This window comes from Girardinichthys multiradiatus, chromosome 7 (genome assembly GCF_021462225.1).
Source record: "Girardinichthys multiradiatus isolate DD_20200921_A chromosome 7, DD_fGirMul_XY1, whole genome shotgun sequence".
NCBI classification, from domain to species: domain Eukaryota; kingdom Metazoa; phylum Chordata; class Actinopteri; order Cyprinodontiformes; family Goodeidae; genus Girardinichthys; species Girardinichthys multiradiatus.
Genome location: NC_061800.1, coordinates 15135923 through 15161816, shown reverse-complemented (window position 1 = coordinate 15161816; position 25894 = coordinate 15135923). Strand labels below are relative to the sequence as shown.

The 25894-nt window shown below is 39.0% G+C and overlaps 1 protein-coding gene across 1 annotated transcript in view; it reads right to left on the bottom strand.

Annotated features, from left to right (window-relative positions):
* Nucleotides 1–20444, bottom strand: part of wdfy2 (WD repeat and FYVE domain containing 2) — a 30165-nt gene extending 9721 nt beyond the window's left edge. Inside the window, exons 1-8 of the mRNA XM_047371657.1 lie at nucleotides 20112–20444; nucleotides 16371–16438; nucleotides 14554–14627; nucleotides 12764–12818; nucleotides 11299–11449; nucleotides 9110–9222; nucleotides 1546–1672; nucleotides 1266–1371 (exon numbers count right to left, since the gene is read on the bottom strand). Of these exons, the coding sequence (XP_047227613.1) occupies nucleotides 1266–1371; nucleotides 1546–1672; nucleotides 9110–9222; nucleotides 11299–11449; nucleotides 12764–12818; nucleotides 14554–14627; nucleotides 16371–16438; nucleotides 20112–20248 (831 nt within the window). The 5' untranslated portion in view covers nucleotides 20249–20444. The remainder of the gene's footprint in view (nucleotides 1–1265; nucleotides 1372–1545; nucleotides 1673–9109; nucleotides 9223–11298; nucleotides 11450–12763; nucleotides 12819–14553; nucleotides 14628–16370; nucleotides 16439–20111) is intronic.
* Nucleotides 20445–25894: the final 5450 nt, after the last annotated feature.

Genomic DNA, 25894 nt, shown 5'->3' with positions numbered 1-25894 from the left:
TGTAATAAATGGTAAAGAAAGAATGATGAACATTGTTATGTTCAGCAATAGTAGCGCAACCAAATCTCTCCTGATATCGCGCAGCCCTGACTGATAGCATGGCACTGAGAGGGGTTTATCGTAATCATACTGTTCAGTGTATGGATAGACCCAAAAGCAGGATCCTGAAAATAATGCCAAGAATTAATTAGAAAAGATGTATTTTAGTAGGAACTGAGTTTATTGTTAACACTCATCTGTACATATTCAAAGGTAAGTGTGAGATTTCAGCCAGTATTGGTGTAAAGTTTGGTTACTTTGCACTAACTGAGTGAAGTTGATGACTACTTTGTCAAACAAAGTACACTGACAGAAAGCCAATAAGTAATACTCCAACATATCTCCTTTTTACTATAACTAACTGACTATATGCAAACATAACATAATGGTCAACAACAACTGATTTTAGCTGCCAATAATACGCTTAGATCCAATATGATGCCAAATATTAATATTAATTACAAAGAAATGTACCTACCAAATTCGCTTGTTTATTAGCATCACTTATTTACCAGTTCAGTTCTAAAGCCCTTAAAATGCAATACTGGTAACACAGTTGCGCATTTGTTTCTGTGCAGTAGCATGAAGCCTGGAAAAATTCACTGTTTTGAAGACCTCAAGCCAGACAGAGACATGAAAACCCTTCTCTAGTAACTTCACTCTCCCCAAAGCCCAAAAATCAATGCAGCTAGGTTATTGGTTGTTTTTTTTTAATGGAGCCTTAAACATTTCATGTGATTGTTGTTTTGAAACTTTATACTGAGCCTCTCCTCTGCTTTAGGTCTTCATGCTATATTTGCACGAGTCTGTCCGGATCCCAGTTTATCACACAAACATGAGCGCAGCACTGAGCCAACTGTGTCAAGTGACTCTCATAAACAAAGCAAATCAGCAAAACATTAAACTTTGGTTTAACCTTTACAAAACACTCGGCCTGACACAGATGGCATAAACCATTCATAATACACCATTCATAATATATATTTAGATTCAATTACACAATAAATACTGCATTAACATATTTTCTTTACTTTCACCCACTATACCCTGATCCAGCAGCAGTGAAATACTTTATATTCCAGCAACAAGTATTTTCCTGTTGGACAAGATGTTGTTTTGCTTGATTTGCTTCTCTGCAGCCCGGCTTCACATTTTCTTCACTCTTTAAAACAACTCATAGATTTTGTGCGCCGAGTCGACTTCGATCTTACTGATTACACGCTTACCTCTTGTCGAGTCACGTCCATGTTCCAGATGACGATGCTGCCATCTGAGCTGCAGGAAATGAGCTGCCGGGTGTGAGAAGCATAGCATAGGCCCTGGACTTTGTCACTGAGGAGAGTTCACACATTTGCACAGAAACATTCTGAGTCAATGTAAGCTGACACTGGGCTAATACCATGTCAGAAATCTAAATGAAACCCTGCTTCAAATCCATGACACAGAACAGGTGAGAACAAACTCAAAGCTTATTGGTTCAACCTGCTCAACCAGCGTGTTTCCTACTTGTGTCCTTGCAGCTCGATGGCGGTGCCTTTCCTCCCTCCGATGTCCCACATAATGATGGAGTGGTCCGAGCTACCGGAAAACAGCACCCGCTGAACCGGGTCCCAACACAGCGCTGTCACATTACCTGGTGCACAAAGGCAAGTACATGAAATAAACCTCTCACCTAAACCTACCCTTGGACTTTGACCTTTCCATCTACAAAGACTGTGCTATTTTACTCATTTAGCAAAATAAATAATTTCTATTATGTAAAGAAATAAAATCCATACTGGAGCTAGGGATGGGTAATATGTAGGCCCATATTTAGGAGGATGTGGGCCCCTAGCCTTGAGGTAATTCATGGGAGAATCTAAATAACAATGGTAGTTATCTAGTGCTTTTGTTTAAAAACTGCGAAATGGTAACGGTTACTGTAAGTGCAAGAAAGAGCAACATTCATATATACCACTTGAACAAGATTAATATGTCCAATAATAACTTAGCATTAACAGATCCTTTTCAAGTGGAAATAAAGTTAACACTCCAACTCAGTCTTTGCTTGTGAAAGTACTTCTTAAAATCAAAAGTAAACAAATCTTAAAGTGCTTTTCTGCCACTCAGACAAAAGACAGATGTAAACAAATTATTTTCCTAGAATAAAGCTTAAAATAAATAACCCAACCAACAAAACCAAACCGTTAACTAAAGAAAGTCTGAAAAGCATTAGTTCTACAGGAATCTCAGGGTACAAAGCCTACTTTTCTGGATTTGTTTTGTCCTTGACAAGATCACCAAAGTTCAGCTTTCACACTATAGACCCAGATAAAGCTTCATTTGCATGACTTTCAATTGGTAGAAACTTCAGAAAGCGTTCCTGAGAGTGTGTTTCAGCTGACACATATCTTAGGAAAAATGTAAGCTGATCAACATCTGGCATGACTGAGACGTTTTTTTACTTCAATGAATATTTTAGATAAATCACAATCACTCATCAACTGAATATATTGTTCACATGTTTTAGAAGAAAGATATGAAGGTAAACCTGCACCTACATTGCAACCAGAGGTGGGTAGAGTAGCTAAAATTGTACTCAGATAAGAGTAGCATTACTTTAATATATTTTGGGGTTTTTTCATCAATTAGAAGTAAAAGGTAACCACCCAAAAAAATTACTCAATTGAGAGTAAAAAAGTATTTGGTAAAAAGGCTACTAAAGTACTAAGTAAATGCTTCATTATAAGATTTGATTTGATTTGTTATGCCAATGAGTAAATGTAACTTGTTACTACCCATTCTGATTGCTATATTTGTTTATGTGAGACTTTAAACTAGGGATCAAACTTACTGATTAACTAAAGTATACCCAGGTAATTCCCATCATCAGTCCTGCCAAAAATGCCACTAAAACCTCAAACAGCCAGTCCTGCCTCTGCCAAAAACATAACAGACAAGTCTCCTGAAAACGTCGGTCCAATATGCACACTCTGATTCAAATCATTTTTGCAGTTCTGTGTCTATCCTTCCACTATCTGATGCAAGTGTAAAATATGTCAGCAATGCTTTTCTATGATGTGCAACTCAAACCCGTTTCAAAGAATAACTGACTCATCACTGACTGACTGAAAGTGTGACATGTAAAGCAAAACACAGCTATGGTAGATGGAACGTAAAGCAGCCACTGTCTTTGGATGAACCCACCTTTTGCCAGCTTGTGTTTGGGTTGTTATGTGGAGAAGAGCCATTTTTGTTTTTTATGCAATTGTTCCTACGCTATAAAATTAACATCCATATATTGACAGCTCTCCAGCCCTGCACAGTCATCTCCAGAGGTTCCACAGCCATCCCCAGAACAGAGCCAGCCTTCTTTATCAGCTTGTTGAGCTTTTTAAGTCCCTGGCTCTGATGCTGCTATGCCAGCAGATGATGGCAGAAGAGATCACACTCTTCACAACAGACCTATAGAAGATATGTGGCATCTTGCTGCAAACACTAGACTCTGTCTACAATCTCCTCTGTCCCTTGCTGTAGATGGCTGTAGAGTTGCATCTCCACTCCTGTCTGTTGTCCAGGTGAACACCAAGGTACTTATACAGGTCCTTCTCAAAATATTAGCATATTGTGATAAAGTTCATTATTTTCCATAATGTCATGATGAAAATTTAACATTCATATATTTTAGATTCATTGCACACTAACTGAAATATTTCAGGTCTTTTATTGTCTTAATACAGATGATTTTGGCATACAGCTCATGAAAACCCAAAATTCCTATCTCACAAAATTAGCATATCATTAAAAGGGTCTCTAAACGAGCTATGAATCTAATCATCTGAATCAACGAGTTAACTCTAAACACCTGCAAAAGATTCCTGAGGCCTTTAAAACTCCCAGCCTGGTTCATCACTCAAAACCCCAATCATGGGTAAGACTGCCGACCTGACTGCTGTCCAGAAGGCCACTATTGACACCTTCAAGCAAGAGGGTAAGACACAGAAAGAAATTTCTGAACGAATAGGCTGTTCCCAGAGTGCTGTATCAAGGCACCTCAGTGGGAAGTCTGTGGGAAGGAAAAAGTGTGGCAGAAAACGCTGCACAACGAGAAGAGGTGACCGGACCCTGAGGAAGATTGTGGAGAAGGGCCGATTCCAGACCTTGGGGGACCTGCGGAAGCAGTGGACTGAGTCTGGAGTAGAAACATCCAGAGCCACCGTGCACAGGCGTGTGCAGGAAATGGGCTACAGGTGCCGCATTCCCCAGGTCAAGCCACTTTTGAACCAGAAACAGCGGCAGAAGCGCCTGACCTGGGCTACAGAGAAGCAGTACTGGTCTGTTGCTCAGTGGTCCAAAGTACTTTTTTTGGATGAAAGCAAATTCTGCATGTCATTCGGAAATCAAGGTGCCAGAGTCTGGAGGAAGACTGGGGAGAAGGAAATGCCAAAATGCCAGAAGTCCAGTGTCAAGTACCCACAGTCAGTGATGGTCTGGGGTGCCGTGTCAGCTGCTGGTGTTGGTCCACTGTGTTTTATCAAGGGCAGGGTCAATGCAGCTAGCTATCAGGAGATTTTGGAGCACTTCATGCTTCCATCTGCTGAAAAGCTTTATGGAGATGAAGATTTCATTTTTCAGCACGACCTGGTACCTGCTCACAGTGCCAAAACCACTGGTAAATGGTTTACTGACCATGGTATCACTGTGCTCAATTGGCCTGCCAACTCTCCTGACCTGAACCCCATAGAGAATCTGTGGGATATTGTGAAGAGAACGTTGAGAGACTCAAGACCCAACACTCTGGATGAGCTAAAGGCCGCTATCGAAGCATCCTGGGCCTCCATAAGACCTCAGCAGTGCCACAGGCTGATTGCCTCCATGCCACGCCGCATTGAAGCAGTCATTTCTGCCAAAGGATTCCCGACCAAGTATTGAGTGCATAACTGTACATGATTATTTGAAGGTTGACGTTTTTTGTATTAAAAACACTTTTCTTTTATTGGTCGGATGAAATATGCTAATTTTGTGAGATAGGAATTTTGGGTTTTCATGAGCTGTATGCCAAAATCATCCGTATTAAGACAATAAAAGACCTGAAATATTTCAGTTAGTGTGCAATGAATCTAAAATATATGAATGTTTAATTTTCATCATGACATTATGGAAAATAATGAACTTTATCACAATATGCTAATATTTTGAGAAGGACCTGTAGTCAGTCACACATTCAGTCTGTGGCCTTAAAGCAGTTTCGCAGGGCTTCTTTAGCTTCCTGTGACCGTCTTCTCACAGTTCTCTTTATTGCAGGTTGTCTCTGAACAAGGGGCTTATATTTAGAGCAGAAAAAAACAAGATTGTGATCTGATTTGCCTAGAGGAGGTCTTGCTTTAGAGATGTATGTCCTTAACATTTGCATAAAACAAATCCGACATTTTGTTTCCTCTGGTACAGCAGCTGACAAACTATTGAAACATTGGAAGTGTAGCAGAGAGTGAGGCGTGATTAAAATCGCCAGATATTGCCAATAAAGCACTGGTGTGTGGTGTCTGTAGTATAGCAACAACTGAGCAGATGACTTCACATGCTGTGTCAGCAACAGCTGATGGTTGAACAGAAGCCATTGCCAAAATAACACTGGCAAATAATATGGACAAACCTACTGCTACAAGTTCAGAAACGACACTTCACAGTAAAATGTCCTGGATTACACTGCTAATCAACCCCCTTTGCTTTGCTGCTCCTCCTTAAATCTCTGTCTGCTGCAGCAGAGAGATGCTGGAGTTGGGGATATGATCCTGCAGCCAGAAGGGAAACACATAAAACTGCATTTCCGATACTCTGACTGGGCCCTTGTAAGGGTTTGGAGGTCACCCAATGAACTCACTTTGCCCATCATAATCAAAGGAAGATTTGGCTTGAGTTTCCTCCTTCTCTCTTTGCTCCTGCTCTGCATCCACAGTGCCTCCTTTTCAGCTCACTTGGGATTTGGGGCTGTAGTTGAGGTATTATTTGAGCTTATTGTTTACAGTCAGCTGCTCCCTGGTCGTAAACAAACACCATGTTGCCATGGTTATATATAACAAATGTCCAAAAGTGATTATTCTGCAACATCTCCACAAAGAGGTAAAAAAGGCCTGCCAGCTTGGGCATTTTCTTAATCATCTCTTTGTCATGGTCCTTTTTCTCTTTTTTTTCTGTGTTGCATTGTTTTCTGTTGTTATTTTCTGTTGTCCACCATTATGAGAAACCAATCCCTGACCAATAACAGCCTACCTAGTATGACCGACATTGGCTGAAACAAATTACAAGGACCATCGGCCTTAATCCTACTGCCAGGTGATAAAATCAAGGCATTCTCATTCCACTCATTCATAAAAATAATAAATAGGACTTGGGCCCCCCAGAGTGCTGGGGCCCTTGGCTGGTTCCCCAGTAAAGTCCCCTTGCTAAAGTCCAGACTTTAAATTATATGATGATATTTTGTGGTAGTTATTGTGATAACAAAAAAGCCTTAACAAATTATCACATTCTTTTGGCTATACATCTGCATTGAATACAGTAAGAACACCACAAACAAATACTGCTGCTGTATCAGGAAATCCACAAAACCTTTAAACTTCTTTTCAAACATTTGGGATAGGTCTATGGGCTATACAAAACATGTTAATTACATTTTTCACACAGAATCAGTCTCAGATAATGAGATTTCACCTCCTAAGTTCCCCCAATTTTTAGCTCCTTTCAGAATGAGCTGTTTTAGGGCTCTGTCTTTTATGCAAATTACCTGTATCTGGCTGCACCCCCAACTCAATCTTGGGGGACGAGCCCAGCTTTTGAAACCGCATGTTTTCTAAAAAAAATAAAACATTCATTTATAGTCAAAAAACGGCCCAAATGGAAGTATAAAAATAATCAAAAAGTGAATTTTGCATAATAGGTCCCACATACACAACCGTACATACACATAATACAATCTAACAAAGACTGTCAAAAAGGCTTTAAAGTGACATTATATTCAACTAATAGTCTTCTATTTAACAGACTGCGCTCCCTGAGATTGTCCAAATGTAATCACCATGAAAATGTAATGGTAAACTATTTATTTAGATGCATGCCAAATAATGCCCTTTGATCTATTTCTGTTGGTTAAGAAACTTAGTAGACAGACTGCCTCCAGACAGGGACAACTATACTCCTCAGTGCCTTATGACATCACTATAAGGTGTCTCCTATGCTCTTGGTGCAGAGCCAGGGCAAAACACGAAGAGAAGAAAGTCAAGACAGAGAGAATGATGGAATAACCAATTCAGTTTATTTATATAGCACCAATTCACAACACACATCTTCTCGAGGGACTATACAAAAAAAGTCAGTTGAATCAAATCATGCAGATTCCAAGTCCAGTACATACATTCCAATTGATCCTTATCAAACAATGCAGTCAAATGCATTTTATTATTCAAACTGGTTAAAAAGTTTTCAGTCTAAGGAAACCCAGCAGCTTGCATCAAGTCACTGACTTGCAAGATTTACTCCACCTTCATGAGCATGTAGCAGCAGCGAACAGTGGCTTGCATTGTGCTGTTGACTTTGCAGCAATCCCTCATTCTGAGCATGCGTGTAGCGACAGCAAGGTTTGACCAGACACACACAGACCCATCAAAAAAACTGTGCCTAATCAAATCTTCAGACAAGTCTCATCCACTTCTTTAAAAATCTATTGCACTGTTTTTATTCACCATAATGATCTAATTGGCAAACATTTTGTTTTTGCATTTATGCACCTACTGACAACCCTGCAGGATAGTCTTTTTAAGTTGTAATGCAAATGTGAATCCAGAGGGAGGAACCACTGATACGTCCACACGGTGCCACAGGCCTCCTGAGCCTCAAGAGTAAACCCCCAAACAGAGAGAGCAGCTGTGAAGCGAAGGCTGACAAGCAGAACCAATATCATGAAAGCCTTTCTAGCAGCACGGTTTGCACTTCAGCCTATTTTTCACTATACCAGGGATGTTCCATAAAAAGTGAGTAAAATACCTCAACGCTGTTGAAAAACACAGACAAAAAGCTTTGGTTTGGTCCACTTTCTCCATTGAAACCCTAGCCGAAAAAGAAACCTTAATGTTCCCAAATTGCACTTTAGAGGTAGCTGGAAGTAATTCCTGCCTTTTTCTTGTGTCGTTTTCTGAAGTTGCATTGTGCAACATAGGATTCTGTACTGTAGTTCTGCTCGTAAACATTTTGCACCTCTAGGTTCAAAACAACGCTGTATTCGTTAGGTACACGTGTGTGCCATCCCACAAAGAATTAACGAACAATTTTCTGTACCAATACATGTATTGTTACACCCCTACATCCTAGGAAAATAGGCTAACTTGTTAATTTGCTTTAACTTTAGTTTAGCACATTCATAGCAGAAATTAATTAGCATCAGATGTGAACAGTCAGATTTCCTGTTTATTTTTCGAAAAATTCTAAAAATTAAGAAATCTCAGCTTTTTCTGTTTAAGTGCAGTTTAACTTCCTGGAAATGTGTGACTCGTCTTCAGAAGAATTCAATTTTATTGATATGATGCTTTCTTTATAAGGCTGAGCCAGTTTTAGATAACCAGTGAGATTGGTTGGTTTGCTGACACTTATGTTATAACAACAATCTTTTAAAACTAGCTGTTATGAAGCCTATCTTTGTCACTTTTTTAGTTTGTACCATGGGGTTCCAATCAGCATGAGATAAGGACTGTGTGCTGATCATTGAACTGTCCTTCCTGCTGATAAGCTAAATGAAACCTCTCTCTGCTCTGTGGCAGGATGCATGTACATCCTGAAAACAACTTTAAGCTCAGAAAACCTACTTTGGATTGATTAAATAAGAAAATAATTGAATTTTCTCATAAGAATTTGCATTAATAAATACCATTTTACCAGGTAATCTATGTGGGAGGTAAGTTTCTTTAATCAGTCTGTGGAAAGTTGCCGATTTTATTAGGCATGCAGATATCACTAAACATCTGCAGACTGCATGTTTGGACTTTATTTTAAAAAGGCAAAGAGTGTGTAAGTGAGTGAGAGAGTGAGTGTCAGTGTGGTGTACCTGTGTGTCCTTTGAAGGTGGTAACCATACTGCAGCTTTCCTGCTCCAGCTTCAGGATGGTCACCTGACCAGACTGGTCCCCTACGAAGGCATGTCTGGTCTCAACATCAAACCTGGTTTAAGGTTAAGTTCTAAGAACAAGAAACAACATCATGATCTATAACTGGTGCATTCATAAAACACACAAAAAAATAAAAATAAACCGTGCACTTTCAATGCAACAAATGAGATCAACATGTTACTACAAAGTAAATCACCAAATGTGTAAACTACTGCATCTAATGTTGAAGTGAGTTAAGTGGTATTTTCAGAGGCGATAATCTGCCTCTCAGTTGTTTCACAGGCTGCAGTGAGTTATCGCCCGTGGGCTGACTAGATCACCACAAGACAAAATCATTGCAACCTGTCTGCAGAGAGAAGGAAGAAGAAATGCTCTACAAACATGCAAATTTCAACCAAGGAAAAAATACAAATCTGGCTGTTTTTGGGGTTGGGGGATCTGATTTATGGACTTTGACTGGGCCATTCTCACACATGAATATGCTTTGAACTAAAACCACAGGGAGGGCCAGCATCCTGCAGCCTTTAGATGTGTCTCTGCTTCAACACACCTGAATGAAATAATTGCGTCATTAGAGGGACAAAGGAAAACCTTAGGTAATTCCGCCATATAATGCTGTCATCACCATGTTTTAGCAAAGGGATGTTGTGTTTAAGGCTGTGTTTTTTCATTCATCACATATTGTTTTCAATGTTGGCCATAAAGTTCAGTTTGGGTTTTGTCTGAGCACCTTCTTCCACATGTTTGTGAAGTCTGCTACACAACTTGTTGCAACCTGCAAACCAGACATATAACGGTTTTCTTTCAACAATAGCTTTCTTCTTGCCACTCTTTCATGAAGTCTTTATTTGTTGAAGTTCTGGGTTCCTTGAATATCTGCACAAAATGATTTGATTTTTATAAAATAACAGACAACATTAAAAATAGGCAAACAAAAGAAAATGAAAAAATATTTGTGTTAAATTACAAAAATTACAAAATAACAGTTTGGCTCAGGGCTCCTGTGCTTTTTTCATTTCAAACTTCCAGACTTTCCAGGCTCAAACATTTTTCCAAACATTTGACTACAAAGAAAATGATTGACCTGGTTTCGTTTTATTATTTGTGTGGTCAATATATTTTGAAAGAGCAGGACACTGAGGTTGACTTCCAATCCACAACTGTGGTAAAGGTCAGTGTTTTAAATTTACAATTTTCTTGGCAGGTTAAATCTGCTCCACTTTAAAATGTATTACACTTAGATTTGTCAATGCTGTGAAACCTTTATTCTATTTGTAAAACGTAAAACAAAAAAGGAGTTTAATGACTATGCTTTGAATCAGTAATCCTAAATTTAAGACACCAAAACAATTTGGATTTTTTAGTCATTTTTTTTTCTTTGAAAAGCCCGAGTTTCCGTTATGCAGTCGGAAGTGTTTCATGGGATATGCGTTTGATGATTCCTAGCGCTTGTTAAAAGCATTCAAGATTTGGTTAAGTGACCTTAGAGACCCAAATGTGATTTTATTTTCTCTACAGCAGTAAATGTATGAGCTACTAAAGTCTTATTAAACAGCAGCAACATCTGCATGCTAAACAAATGTATCCTCATCCACCATCAATGTTGGCGTTATAATGTCCAACACCCAATAAAACACCTGCTTACTTTCATCATACCAATACGGCCTCCAGAAAGTCTCCACTCAGGGATTTCCATGCAGTGCTAAACATATTGTTGGTGATCAGAAGCAGGATATCATCACTGGGATGACCTGATGGCTGGTTAATTTGTATGGATCAGTGTTACTGCTGAGCACTCACAGTCTTTCATCTGCCCATTACAGAAACCTACTCAGACCGTTTCCCTGACAGCAGCATGACTGATTTCTATTGTTAGTCCTTTCCATTAGCACAAACCCACTAGAAGCTAATCTAAATTGTCCTGTTTTTCAGTTCTTCTGGTCTTAAACTAGAGCAGGTTTCACAATTATAGACAGTTATTTTTATAAAAACTCTAAGCCCTTTCTGCTCGTTAACACTCCATGCGCCAGGGAGCTCGGTTTGAACGTTTGGCGTGCAGCCTCTGAGGGCGCAATGACCTGCAAATAAACAAGACAGAAGCAGGGAAAGGAAGAGTGTTGAAGGATACTGTAGTCCTGAGACCCAGGCTGCGGTGCGATACGTCCCCAGCTGCTGCCCGCTCTCTGAGCAGTGCCAGGTGAAGTTTCTGTCCTGGCCAGTGCTTAACAGCCACTCCATCTCTAACACAAAGAGCACCACCGCAACTCTGCCCTGATGGGCTGCACACAGAGAAAACAGACCAAAATGACCTCACTTTATCAGTGGTGCTACAGGCCTTTCCTTTAGCGAATTATAATCAGGAAGAAATTTTGAGCCCAGACAGAAAGCAATCAGAAACCAAATTACCAATGTGCAAAATTAAATATAACAACATCCAATAAAAACTGTACTAGAACCTGATTATTGGGTCCAAAACCCAAGAAATAAAAGCATCTTGGTCTGATGACAGCTGGTATATTTAAACATTTATCCAGTCACAAGTAAAATATAGTGCCTTACAAAAGTATTCATTTCTCTTCACATTTTGTCATGTTACAATCACAAGCAACTATGTTTAATTTGATTTTATGTGACAGAACAACACAAAGCAGACCACAACTGTGAAGTGGAAGGAAAATTTAAAAAATAAGAATAAGAAAAGTGAGAAGAGAGTTGTATTCAGGCCCCTTTACTCTGAGATACCCTGAAATAAAATCCCATGAAGTCAATTGCCATCTTAAATCATGTAATAGTAAATAGATTCCACCGAGGTGTAATTCAATCTCAATCCAGCCTGTTCAGTGAAGGCCCCAGACAAGTCAGAGAGGCTGGTAGGAGGGGGATGGAAAGATAGATGGAGCTAAATACAGGGCGCACCTGGAATAAAAATCTGTTAACTGCAAAGGGCTTGAGTCTGAGACAAAGGTCCACCTTCCAGCAGGACAACAACCCTAAACATAAAGCCAGAGCTACAACCGGACAGTTTAGATTAAAGCATGTTGGAACATGCCATGTCAAAATCCAGACCTAGATCCAACTGAAAATCTGTGGCATGACTTGGAAATTGATGTTCAGACACTCTCTACCCAATCTGACTAAGCCTGAGTTATTTTGCAAAGAAGAATGGGCAAAAGTTTCAGTCTCTAGATGTGCCAAGCTGGTAAAGACAAACTTCACCAGACTTAAAGGTGGTTCTACACTGTATTTACTCAGGGGGCTGAATACAAACACAGATTTTTGTTTGTAAAAACAAAATTGAAAACCGTATATCTTATTTTTTTACACTTAATAACGAACCAGTTTGTGGTGGTCTGTCATATAAAATCCTGATAAAAACACATAGAACTTTGTGGTTCCTTGGTGAAAAAATGTGGAAAAGTTAAAGGGGTGTGGATATTTTTGCACTGTACTGTAGAAAGAAAGTGATGGTATTTAGGTCTTCTAAGATTAAACCCTTTCACTTGTATTTTACCAATTGCTGGTTTACTTCAAAGTGAGTGAAATTAACCTGCCCAGGCCCTGTTACACAGACCAATAAAACCATCCCGTCTCACCTTGATATGTGAGCGCTGGGGTCATCTTGTTGTAGTCCTCTGACAGAAGAAACTCCTGAAAGACAGAAAACAGAGAGAGTTGTTTGCACCCAATGAGGTCAAAAACTAAATTACAGAAACAAATAAAACACGAGGTGAAAGGTAAACACCATTTTATCAAAACATGACTGAAAAGGACTGGAGATCCTGCAGGCAAGTACCGAAAGACACAAGTTACTCTGGACGAATGCTTCCTCTGAGGCAACTACTATATTTAAAACACTCGTGGGAGCTTTTAGATTTTAGGTTCTGATGCATTTTCCAGCTTGCCCAAGACGATTTTTAAAAGAGTTTTGTCTTACAAGTCACCCCAAAAAGGAAGACTCTTTCAGTTTATCTCAAAACTTAGCATTAAATCATCATTTTGGGGGTACATGGTTTCCACTGAGCAGGAAGGGTTTGAAATATGTAACCAGCAATGTAAATAATGTACAGTGGTAGAGTAGAAAGTGCAGTATTTGCCTCTGAGATACAGTGGAGCAGACTAAATTTAAGTTGCAAGAAATCCTCAAATTACATATACTTACATTTCACCACTGGGTAAGAGTCTTATACTGTGTTTTGTGTGTATTTGTTTTCAGTAAGGGACAGGGATGAGCTGTGACAGCCAGACTGCGAGAGTCCAGCATCATCCACTCTGCTAGTAAGCAGTCAGCACAATGTACTTCTTGAAGATGACGCAGCACTCTGGCCAAAACAGCTGTCTGATAATGCGTGCTGCTCAATAGTGCAGAGAGGACCTGAGCAAGAAGTCAGTGGATATGGATCTCCTCATTGCAAGATTTGCTGAGGCCAAGGCTCGCAAAATAAGATTTAGGGACAAAAGGGAGAAAATACAAAGACTCTGAGAGAAAGAGTCAAAAGAAAAGATGGAGAGGAAGACAACAAGAAAAAGGGACAGGAAGAGAAAAAGAAAAAAAAGGAGAGGAATATGAGTAAAAGGGACAGAAGAAGAAGAAAAAACACAAAGACAAAAGGGAGAGAAATATAAAGACTGAGAAAAAGACAGGAAGGGAAAAAGAAAAGAAAAAAGAGAGGAAGACAACAAGTAAAAAGGACAGAAGTAAAAAGGGAGAGACGTGAAAAAAGGACAGGAAGAGAGGGACAAATGGTAAAACAAAGAATGCATGTGTATTCTGTTAAAATGTCTGTATCTGTATAGTTGAACTGTTGTTTAGTGTGTTGTCTTCTCATTTCAGAGGGCCCTATGCCTACCTTTGCCTTGGGCCCCAAATTTCTTAAATCCACCCCTTGTGTCAGCTGCTTGGTGAGATCCTTTAGAGCAAGAGCAATGGTGGGTCACAATGCCCACAGCAGCCATTTTCATTTTTTTGTCTTGCAGGAAGCATATTGTGGTTGAACTGCCAGCAGATATGTCTCATCAACAAAGATTTGTGCATGCTCAGAACAGTCAGGAATTTGTTGCGCTCCATCTTGCATAATGTGGAGAACACCGTGTTCTTGATTGCCAGAAGAACTACCTGAGACCCTGAAGAGACCATTCACAAGCTGGTTGCTCATTTAATGCAGCAGGGCAGTCTTAGTCTAACATGACGGGGGATTAAGCACCTCGGTTCTTTCAATTACAACTTCATTTCTTTCTATCAATGGTGCAATCTTCTTCATAAATGTCTCAAAAGAATAGAGTAATGACTTGGATCCCTTATGTGATAACTGCCTAACCAAGAGGAAAAGCAGCTGACTGAGTGATCAGCTGAGGAAAGAGTCTCAGATTTTAGAGTCATACTTACACAGATACTCCCTGTATCCATGCCTACAGACAGCCTTCTGGTCTCTGGGTTAAAAGACATACAGGAACATGAGGCTGCAAAAAACATGAAAACAGAAAGTCTGTTTAAAGTCAAAATATGCAAATTAACTTTAAACATATGTGAGGGATCTTCTTGTAGCAGAGTCTGAAGTCTAAACACTAAAGATAGCCATTATACTATAAAACACATGTTCAGATCAACTTGTTTTTTGCCTCCAGCTGCATTTAACAGCCTTCCTTCTTTCTCTTGGGCTTCACTATTAAATGTGGGTCATATGATAAGTAAGCAAAGTTTGAATAACAAATGCCAGAGCACAATAGCAGAACCAGAAATGAGTGACACATTTTAAAAGCATCTGCAGAAAAAAAACAGATAAAACCTAAAGAAGCAGATCATTGCCAAAAAAATGACAAAGAGGTTTTCTCCAATTCTTTCCAAAATTCTACAGCTTTACCTACAATGTAAACCGAGCATGACCCAGATCTTCTGCGGCAGTGGTTTTTGGGACCTCAGCAGTCATTTTAATTGTCTCTCTGTGGACAAATTGATTCACTTTTACTAAGCTTTACTTTTATTTTCATATAGACTATTTAAAACTTACTGATTAGACTTGACTGATTAGAAGGTTCTGGAAGCCTGCTATAGATCAAATACAGCTGACTCCACAATGGAAAGTCTGCAGATAATTACTAAAGCCTATATTTATTGCCAAGCCATTCTGCACAAATCCAGAATGGCTGTTGCAGTTTCCTGGTTAAAACGACTGTGGCTTAAAAAAAATAACCTAAAGACATTGTTTTGTAAAAGTTCATACCTCTTTAACATTTTGTTATGTCACCACCACAAATTCAGTGCATTTCAGTGTGACAGATCCAGACGTGAGCTATTCATTTAAAAATACCAAAAAACTACAAATGTGCACACACATGTTGGCACACATGATAACGTGTCTTGCAAAAATCCATACCCCTTAAACATTTTTACGTTTGTCTTGTTAGAACCAAAAACTTTTGATGTATTCTAGTGAGATTTTATGTAGTACACCAGCATAAAGTAATACATATTTGTACATTTGAAGAAGAAAAAAAATAAGTGGTTTGAAATTTTCTATTAAACAAATTTAATTCAGATTCACATTATATTATAAACAGGTAGACTCTATTTACTAATTAGTTGACCTCTGACAGTATTTGCACTGAATTTTTATTTAGAGGTATACAGTCAAGGAGGGTTGAATGCCAAAAACGTTCCAATTTTTCTTTTGTAAACAAATTTGAAAACCATGTATGATTTTCTCCCACTTAAAGTCCCTGCAAACTGACCTTCGTTGACCCAACGCATCTCCTATTAACAGGAATCATTTTATTCTAATAAAATTACGTTCCTTTTTCACAGATTTACTTCTGATTGTGTAAATGTGAGTGGTTGCTGTGCAATACATGGATTCCTGTTTCATTAAAGTAAAATGTTTCACATTTGCAGCCTCTGCTATTGTCAGCAGCAGATCTTGCTGATCATAGCATGGGATTTCCTTCAGTTGCACAGCTGGAGGAAAATTAGTGCAAACTGTCACAACCGTGCAGGGCTGCTTTACAGAGAGACATGGAGGGATAGACAGAAAAAATCTTGCAGAAGCTCTGATTTTAGGAACACATAGAGTCTGTGAGTTTCATTATGACTGTCACTCGATGAGAGGAATAATTTGGCTTAAAATGTTACTTATTACTTTACTGAACTGGTCAGACAGGGAAAACAGAAAAAGCAGTGTCGGTATAAATAGAAACAGGAACACTTACATGGCATTGTGTGGTAAACACTTGGCCAGTACTGACCGCTGTCTCTCTTCAGCCAAACTCGAATTGTTCTGTGGAGACAGAGACCTCTCATTAATAAATCTAAGGTGAGGTAAATCATTGTTGGGTGTCTTTCTTTAGCCATGCAGGGCTAAAGGTTTGGCCCGAATACTCCACAGCTCTACAGGAAATGAACTTCGGTTTCACATCTGTTTCTGAGAAAAGAAGGAAAAATAAATGACTGGACTCTCAATATCGCACTTCCATAAAATAGGAGATGTTAAACTGCTGTAAAACCTGCTGTATGCGGCTGCGAGATCAAAAATGTTTATACCAAACCATCCTTTCAGATACATTTTAAATAAAGCAAAAAAAAAAAAAAAAAAAACAGCTCTGTTGCTCTGTGCTCTTCTATTAAACCACCAGGCATTCAAGACGGATTACTGTCAGCTTGGCATATAAGGTCCTTAAGACCTTAGGGCAGTTTCTTTACATTGTGTAAGATGCAACATATGTCAAGCTTTTACCGCACCTCCTAACATGTAGCTGCATGGTCCCAGTCCAGCAAGCATTGCTATTGAGATTCTGTGCAACTCAAGATAAATTCTAAAATCAGGAAAATAAAATATCCAATCATACTCAGATATTAGTGAAAGGTTTTAATTTAGTAATCTTGAAACTGTGTTCTTCCTTTTTTAAATGCCACATGATGTTTACATGCATGTAACAAATGGCCACTCTATTGCAGATAGACACTTATGTTCATTTGATCTCTTTATTGGAGTTTTGTCCAGTTGTTGAAGTTCACTTCTACGCCTCATTCAAATGTGAAGTTAAAGTTAAGGTAACTAACGTTTTGACTTGGAACACATTAAGAATCTGGCTTTGATCAACCACTCTGTTGTTTCTTATAGAGCCACAGACAGTGTAATCTGTAAAATGTTATTTTTTTTTTTTACTGTAGAAACATTATTTAATGCTGAAACTTTTAGAACAGGGGTGTCCAAAGTCAGTCTTTGAGGGCCGGTGTCCTGCATGTTGTAGATTTTTCCCTGCTTTAACACACCTGGTTAAAGCAAGATTCAGGTGACTGCAGGTCAGCAAAAGTCTGTTAATCAGCCATCAATGGAAATCAGGTCTGCTGAAGGAGGGAAACATCTAAAACATGCAGGACACCAACCCTCAAGGACCTACTTTAGACACCACTGGATTAGAAAAACCCAACCTTTAAATGAATATTCAGTGGGGCAAAAAAATCCTGTTATATGGAGTAATTGTAACAAAATCCTTAGTGGCACAATTATTGCTTTGAAATAAATGTACTCTCTCAACAAAGAATTCAAACAAACCTTGAACATCTTTAATTGGAACAGATGCATAGAAAGAAGAGGAATGTCTCAAACCCAGGAGCCAAAAAATAAAAAAAATACAACTGCACACTGTTAAACTTGCTTAATTTTTACATGCAACGTTTCGGTCACAGAAATTCATTAGACGAACAGGTAAAAAATAAATGTACCCAATAATTGCTTTTATGTCTACTTTTTTTTAGGTCGTTCAGATTTTTTAGGAACGTCTACTTGGCAATTCATGACTGTCTGTTTTCCTGGGCTATAAATATGATTTGTAAATGTGGTCTTTGTCTTTAAAGGGGACCTATAAAGCTTTTAAATCTTTTCTTTTCACACTGAAATCATTCAGTTGTGGTCTACATAAAGGAACTGCAAAGCTTTGGTCTGAACTCCTTGTTATTGTAGCTCCACAGGCTCCTCTTTTACCTGTTCTGAGGTGAGTCTGAGTGCTTCTCATTTTGGTGCCGTCTCTTTAAATGCTACTAAGGCACTTCACCCCCCAACCCCTTCCAGGTCAAAGAGTATTCCACTCCTTCCCATTCAGACATTTTTGTAGTTTCATAAAAGAGATACAATTACCTACTGGCGCAGAAACAAGACGAAAACAGCAAAAACAATGCAAAACATTTTATGTAATAATAATATTCAAAACATGCAGTACAGTTCTGTCCTCAAGGAGCTAAAAGCAGTACACAGTGCTAACACAAGCTGAAGGCACGATGCTACTGATATCAAAACAATGCCCAGGACACCATATTAACAGACATTAAATTCATGTGTTTGTTGTCATTAGCCTTATTTGCAGCTTACCACTTTGCTGTTTCTGTCGTCTCTATAGACAGAAGGAACTGACCCCTTCATAAGATGAAGTCTTTCAGCAAATCCTTCTTGATACTGGTGGAGGTTGCTGAAGGCACTTGTTGTTGAAGTGCTTTGCGCAAACTATGAGGATTTTCTCCAATGATGTGGGGACATTTCCATGAAAAACAAAATTTAACCAGGCACTTTGAAGATGCTGGGGGACAATGTAATGAATTAATTGGGTTAATAAACCCAACAGCCAAACCGAACGTATCCTCTTTCAGCGTAAGCATACTTGAGATTGGACTACAAAATTGCAAAACGCGTAATTGGTAGCCAGAAGCTCATGACCTTTTTTAACTGTCCTGCAGCAAATACTGTCATGTAACAGTTCCAAAAAATGTAACAGAGAAAACTGAATGGACTGAAAAATATGAGCCAGACAGAATATAAAGATATCTACACAGCACCGGGAGAAACTAAATTAAACTTTTCTGCTTTTGCATGATATGTCTACGCTGGCCACTATGGTGGACGAGGATCAACGCGTATCTGGATAATACGAAGAGTGAGCAGGTAAGTGTCCAAAATGTGGCCTCTTCTTGTTACCAGCTCTCCATAACAACCATTACCATTATTTGCATGACAAGCAATTGTTTAAGAGGCACGGCAAGAAGAAGCCTTTGTTAACCTACCATCAGAAACATAAACTTGTAGTCTACTAGGAATTATACTAGAACTGTGTGCTTTGGTCAGCTGAGACCAAGATTAAGTATTTCAGCAACAAACACTGACCTAAAGGAATGTGGAAAAGCCTTCCCCTGTATAAAGTACGGTGGATGATTCGTGATGCTGTGGACCTCCTTCTCTTCCAAAGGCATTGGCAGCCTTGTAGGGGTACATGGCATCATGAACTAGTTAAAATACAATATTTTAAAAGCATTTCTGGTTGCCTCTGTCATACTGAAAATGGATTGGGTCTTTCAACAGAACAATGATTCCAAAACATTTTGCCAAATCAACACAGAAATAGTTCAGCTGACATAAAATCAAACCTTCTTCCATAATTATTTCAGTCCTTGGAGCAAAATCCTACAGGAAACCTGGGATGAGCTGGAGTATAATGGATGACCCAGGATGATCTATAGACACTGTGTTAAAATCAATTGTCAAAGATCTCTCTCCCTGTGTACTAAAACCTTGTGAAATGTTATTGAAGACAAAATGCTATCCTGCTGGTGAAAGGGTGTTGAACAGCATGGGTGCTAATCATTTTTAGATGGCGATTTTTATAAAAACAAATTAGTTCCCTACTATATTTTTGCTCACTGAATAAATGTACATATCAAGGTGAGACCAGAGCTACTGTAATAAAAGAACGATTTTAAAGCATTTTGCTTTAATGTTATTTCACATTGCACAGAAGACGTCTGCATGTTAGGGAATGATTGATAGCTTCATTCATGTTAAAATCAGTAGGCTAATATGCTCAAACAGAAAATAGTCATTATTTATGTAAAATAAGGCATCTGTAACCTCAGATGTATATTAAAGGTTGTTAGGTAGTTACCGAGAAAGCCCGGAGACCTACCTGTCCTCAGACACGCTGATCACCCCGTCTTCTTTAGGGATGATCGCCGCTGCCGTCACAACCTCCTGGAAAGCCTCGATTTTACTCAGCAGGCATGGCTTCCTAGCCTGCGGACGAGGCTGGATTTCGGCCGCCATGCTGGAGCTGTGTGGTGTTCGGACCTCCGCCTCCCTCCGTCTCGAGGAAACGTCCCACGGCAGAGACTCGGCGAGGAAGCTGCTACATGCAGCCGTCAGGGCGAACCGAGACGGTGTTGTGACTTCGGCGAGAGGTACAGTCAGGTCAGCTGACAAAACATCACACCGCCCACAGCCAGTCACACACACCTCATTTCCTGTCAACAAAACAAAACTTCCGTTCCTGGCCTCTGGTTAAGATTTCAAAATAAAAGCTTCGCTTTGACGGCTTTAGGGCAAACGTACATTTAGGACCATATAGTTCTTAAACCGTGGTTTGAATTATTTGCAAAGTAAATACAAATGAATTAACCGTGGAGAAGAACAGCGGTGATACCGGCGGTCCATTGTCTATTCCCATTTATCCTTTCAGGGCCGCAGTAGGGCTGGTGGCTATCACCAGGGCTCAGTCTACTCCCTGGGCAAGTAACCAGACTCAGGGCAACGTAGAGATGAAAAGGGCAAACAACCACGTAAAACCCCCTGCATTTCTGAAAAGGATTGTAAATATTATAATTTAACAAGGTATCACTGATGCTCACTGATGAACGACTGCTAAAATGTACAGCCCACCTCTGTTGGAACATTTGCAATGATTTAATTCAACTCCATTTATTTTGCATAACACTTTTATCACATAAATGTAACCCAGAGTGCTTAAAAACGTAAAACAAATGATCATAGTAAAAATAACACCACACAATTTATTAAAAAGAGAAAATAGTAGCAAAAAATCCAAGACAATAAATATATCATCATGACATTATAACATAAAACAAATATTAACTTGGTGTCATTAAGCCTTAATATTTTTGTTCTAACAAACCTGTAAAGCTGTTAAATCTAAAACTAACTAGTGGTTCAGTGGCAGAACTGATTTTTTTCATAAGGTCTCAAAAGTGTGGCATGAGGTTCCAACAGGGGGCAGAGTTTATTGTCACAGGACGCGTTTACTTTCAGACCTATTGTCATGTATCCACTTATTTGATGGATAGCACAATTGACAGGAAGCAACTCTTATTCAAGTGAGGTTTTTTTTCAGCAATCAGCTTTGTCAAATTTTTTTGCTGAAACATCCTCAAACGCACACAATATTGAATTTAGTTCCCAGACAGCTATAGTCTGCAAGAAAACCCTACTATAGGGTTCTTGCTCAGGTAAAACAAAATCATTGGGCAAATGACCAATTATCAGACATTTAAATTTGCCACACAAAAAATGTATCAGCGGCAACTCATCTCAGCATTGAACAATTAATATTTAGGGTAAACTGAACACAAAAGCAATTTAATACAACTTAGACAAAGATTAGGGATCAAATCTGCAGCGCACAAAAAGCGATGGTGTAATGTGAATGTAGGTGCATATATACAATATAGCTACCTTTTTTCAGTCATAACAGACTTGAGCCCCTCAAAATCCCCTCTGATTTGTATCTAATTTAGTATTCAGCTATATGTGACTTTTTGTCTTTTACTGTGTAACCACGTTGTTTAGATGCACGCGTTTGGTTAGCTTGAGAAAATAATACACTGCTCTAAATTTCCTCATGTCACAGCAGTAGATGTCTTACAATCTGCACATGCTACTTTTTCTAGCAAAGTTGCATTCACATAATAACACATCACAGTAGGAATGACTAAGAATACACAACATTAGTAATAATAAATTCGACCCTTTGCATCATCTTGCTGTCTAGTGCTTCTAAATCTAAACAATTCAGGCTCGTTACCATTGAGCTAATCAGTTCTTACTTTGTGTTTAATTGTTTTGTTGCCACAAACTGAGGTACCCCACATTTCATAAAGTTAAATTGCTAAAAGGAAACGCAACAGAACTCAGGATTTTCAAAGGTTTAGTAAATAAACCAGGATATGTGAAGCCAGCAGGCTCCTACAGCGACACAACAAACAGTTGGAATTGTACCAGTGAAATTGGTGTAAAAATTTGCATTAATTTTATTTGATTAGATTTTTAATTTATCTTTGTACATAACAGGAAATATATGTCAAATTATATTTTATTAATTAAATTAATTTGTAAAACATCTGCACAAGTTTTTCGGGCTGCACGGTGGCGCAGTTGGTAGGTTGATTTTTGTTGCCTTGCAGCAAGAAGGTCCTGGGTTCGATTCCCAGCCGGGGGTCTTTATGCATGGGGTTTGCATGTTCTCCCCGTGCATGCGTGGGTTCTCACCGGGTACTCCGGCTTCCTCCCACTGTCCAAAGACATGCCTGTTAGGTTAATTGGTCACTCTAAATTGCCCTTAGGTGTATGAATGAGTGTGTGCATGGTTGTTTGTGTGTTGCCCTGCGAAGGACCGACACCCTGTCCAGGGTGTACCCCGCCTCTCGCCCATAGACTGCTGGAGATAGGCACCAGCTTCCCCATGACCCACTATGGAATAAGTGGTAGAAAATGACTGACATTTGCACAGTCAGTATTCTAAACCTACAAGCTCAAATGTGTTGATACCAAATACACCTAATTAATAAGCCAACAATTCACTGCTGCAGTCATTAGTGTGCACAAGCAAGTTTAATGGATGCAGAGCACCCCCCTCTATCACACCATATGCTTCTCCTGGGACTTCCTTGGCTGTAGAGTCAACACAAATGTGCATCCTCAGTTTCTTTCAGAAAGTCATCTGGTTTGTTCACTGTGTTAAAAAGAAACTAAATTTAAGAATTGGTTTGTGATTATGGAGTAAACATCCCAGAAATAGTAAAGCTACTCTTAGAAAGTGGCTTGTGAACTTTTTTCCTGACAACAGCTAAGATTTGCCGATAATTTGCAATGATTGCCTCAGAGTTAAGAAGTTTGATAGCAGTTTTTAAGCTTGCTAGCCGGCTAGCATTAAGTAAAAACTTAAATTCTTGCTCCAAAACTGACTTTCACGACCACAAGTCTTAAGACAACTCCTTACTTTAATTAGCTGATAAATTCATTCATAGTACAACTTATGTACACATATTCTTTTTACTCTTGCCAAACGTGCAGTAAACAAAGTGTTGTTCAAACTAAACTACTAGTTAACATTACATCTGCAAACTAAAATGCTTGATTTAAAGTTCAATCATTTGAATGGCTAATATCTGTTACTTCCAAAACTAACTTTTATAGTGTATCTTTTGTTACTTGAGAGGCTACTGGATACATAACAGTCAGGTTAAGTTTTGATGCCTAACAATGTCCACTTAGAAGAACACAAAAGAGACATAACTCAGTATTTTAGTGAAGTGAAACTATTTTGCATTTTAGGAGGTTGCGTGTGAGAGCTCTATATCAGTGAATTGGAACATAGGCTGTTTGCTGGTAAAGTTCTTTGTAACAAAGCCTGTAAACTAGCGACAACTGCGGCAAGACGTGTTTTCCTTTGGCAACTTTAACTGTGTGCCACAACCGAGAGCCAACAACGGTACGGAGGAGAAATTATTTTTAGTTTTTAAACATTTTATAGAAACAATTATTGACACAAAATAACTTCCTAATACTGTCCCAAAATAGGCCACGAAGAACTAGTGTGTGACAACTAAGTCTGAACGATAATGGTAAATGGCCTGCGGTTGTATAGCGCTTTTTCCAGTCTGAGAACCCCAGAGCACTTTACACTACCGTCAGCCATTCACCCATTCACACTGACATTGGTAGGCTACATTGTAGCCACAGCTGCCCTGGATCAGACAGATTGAAGTGAGGCTACTATACAATCGGCACCACCAAGCCCTCTGACCACCATCAGCAGGCAAGTGTTTTGCCCAAGGGCACAATGACTGAGACAGACTGAGCGGGGGTTCGAATTGGAAACCCACCGATAACAGGATGAAACCCTTCCGTCATGCCAGCATCGCTCCATAATAATACTATTAAAAACACTAGTACGGCTACTATTGCTACTAATAATAAATATTTTTTTTCTTTCCATATTGTATTTTAAAATGACTTCAGTGAGATTGTAAATCACTAGTCAAGTCTGTATAAGCAGCTATACTACATTAAAATGTAAAAGAAAAACATAAAGCAGCAGTACTAATACACACTCAACCACTCATAACTTTGCATGTTGGACATTTTAGGATTTCACAAATCACGAAAAAAACATTTTTCATAGTAAAACTCTAACAGACTATCAAGTATTTTTTTAAATCAACATTTTTTTTAAATGCCGTCATTAACCCAACAATGTTGCATAATACAAAAACAGAAATAGTTCTGGTAAGGAGTCTAAAAAAAGTGACGAAGCACAAATATTTCCGCTCACAATCTGACAGGAACTTTCATAATAAAAGCCCAACCATCTATAAATATAATATAAATGATAGCGAGAAGTTATTTCTGGAGTTTGTCGAATTTTAGGCAGCATTAACCTACAAAACATAACTATGAGATTTTATTTGAAAGAGCTGACTATTAGTAATAACTCAACAGGTTCGTGGACAGAGCAGTTCACTCGAATATATAAATCTAAATGTATCTCTATATGACATTTGCTAGTAATGCCTTCTCCCGGTGAATTAGGTGTAGTGGCAAAACCCGAATTTATTCATTCATTTGTTAAATCCTTTACTCTGATTAAATGTTCACACTTTTACGTTGTGTGACATCCCTAAAGGTAAAACTTCATTGTGAAAATCTTGTCAGCCACACACCGGAAAACGGGCTTTGTGCTGTAAGCAAACCTGAGGTAACAGTCCGTCCTTCTTGTTACGATCGCAGAGCCGTCGGATGGTTTCGGCTTGTTTTGCGGAAGTTATCTTTTTCTCCGTCCTATTTTGTGTACATGGTATCACACTGTCGTACACGTGTCATCCAGTGGCTCATAAACAGGATGATGTACAACACTGTAGAGAATAACTAAAGCAATATGGCTTAATTTATTGAGGGATTGTGCAACACATAGCATGAATGTCTACACACAGTTTTTTTTTTTTTTTTTTTACAAATAACAAACTGATGCCTATTATTTAACTGACTGAAGACAGACAGTGGGGGGAATACATCCCATTGCTGGAAGATGAGTGCGTGTGTGTGCATGTCAATCCCTGTTCCTTGAATCTGCTCAGCTGAACCTGTTTTCCTTCTTATCGTCTTTATTTGGTCATCACGTGAGAACAAAGTGCCAAAGGAGTTGTTTCCCTATGCGGTGAATACAAACATATGCCAACTAAACGCTATGTTTATTAAAAATGTCAATCTTTGTCATCATTTCTCGCTCTTTTAGTCTTCAAGGGTTTTCTTTCACATTAGCCCACGCCCGTACATAGGATCAAGTAAATGTTGATTATGTAATCTGCTCTCGGGGTAAACACATGTCATTGCTGGCTGATGTTACATCAAATAACTATGGTTGGGTTCTCTAAAGGGGTTTACATTGCTGTGAATGTGGTGGTCTTTAGCAATAAAAGGTAATACGGAATGTTTTCCTTACATTCCTGCCTATCAAGTAGGCAAGCATGCGCATAAGACGCCTAGCCTTAGCCTTATTTGGATATGTTAATGAGCAGCTGCCGACGGCCAATGAGGAGCCAAAGTACCTGCACGTGACCGTGAAAGAGCGCTCGCGAGGCGGGGCCAGGCGCGGACCTTCAGTTAAAACCAGCGGAGGAG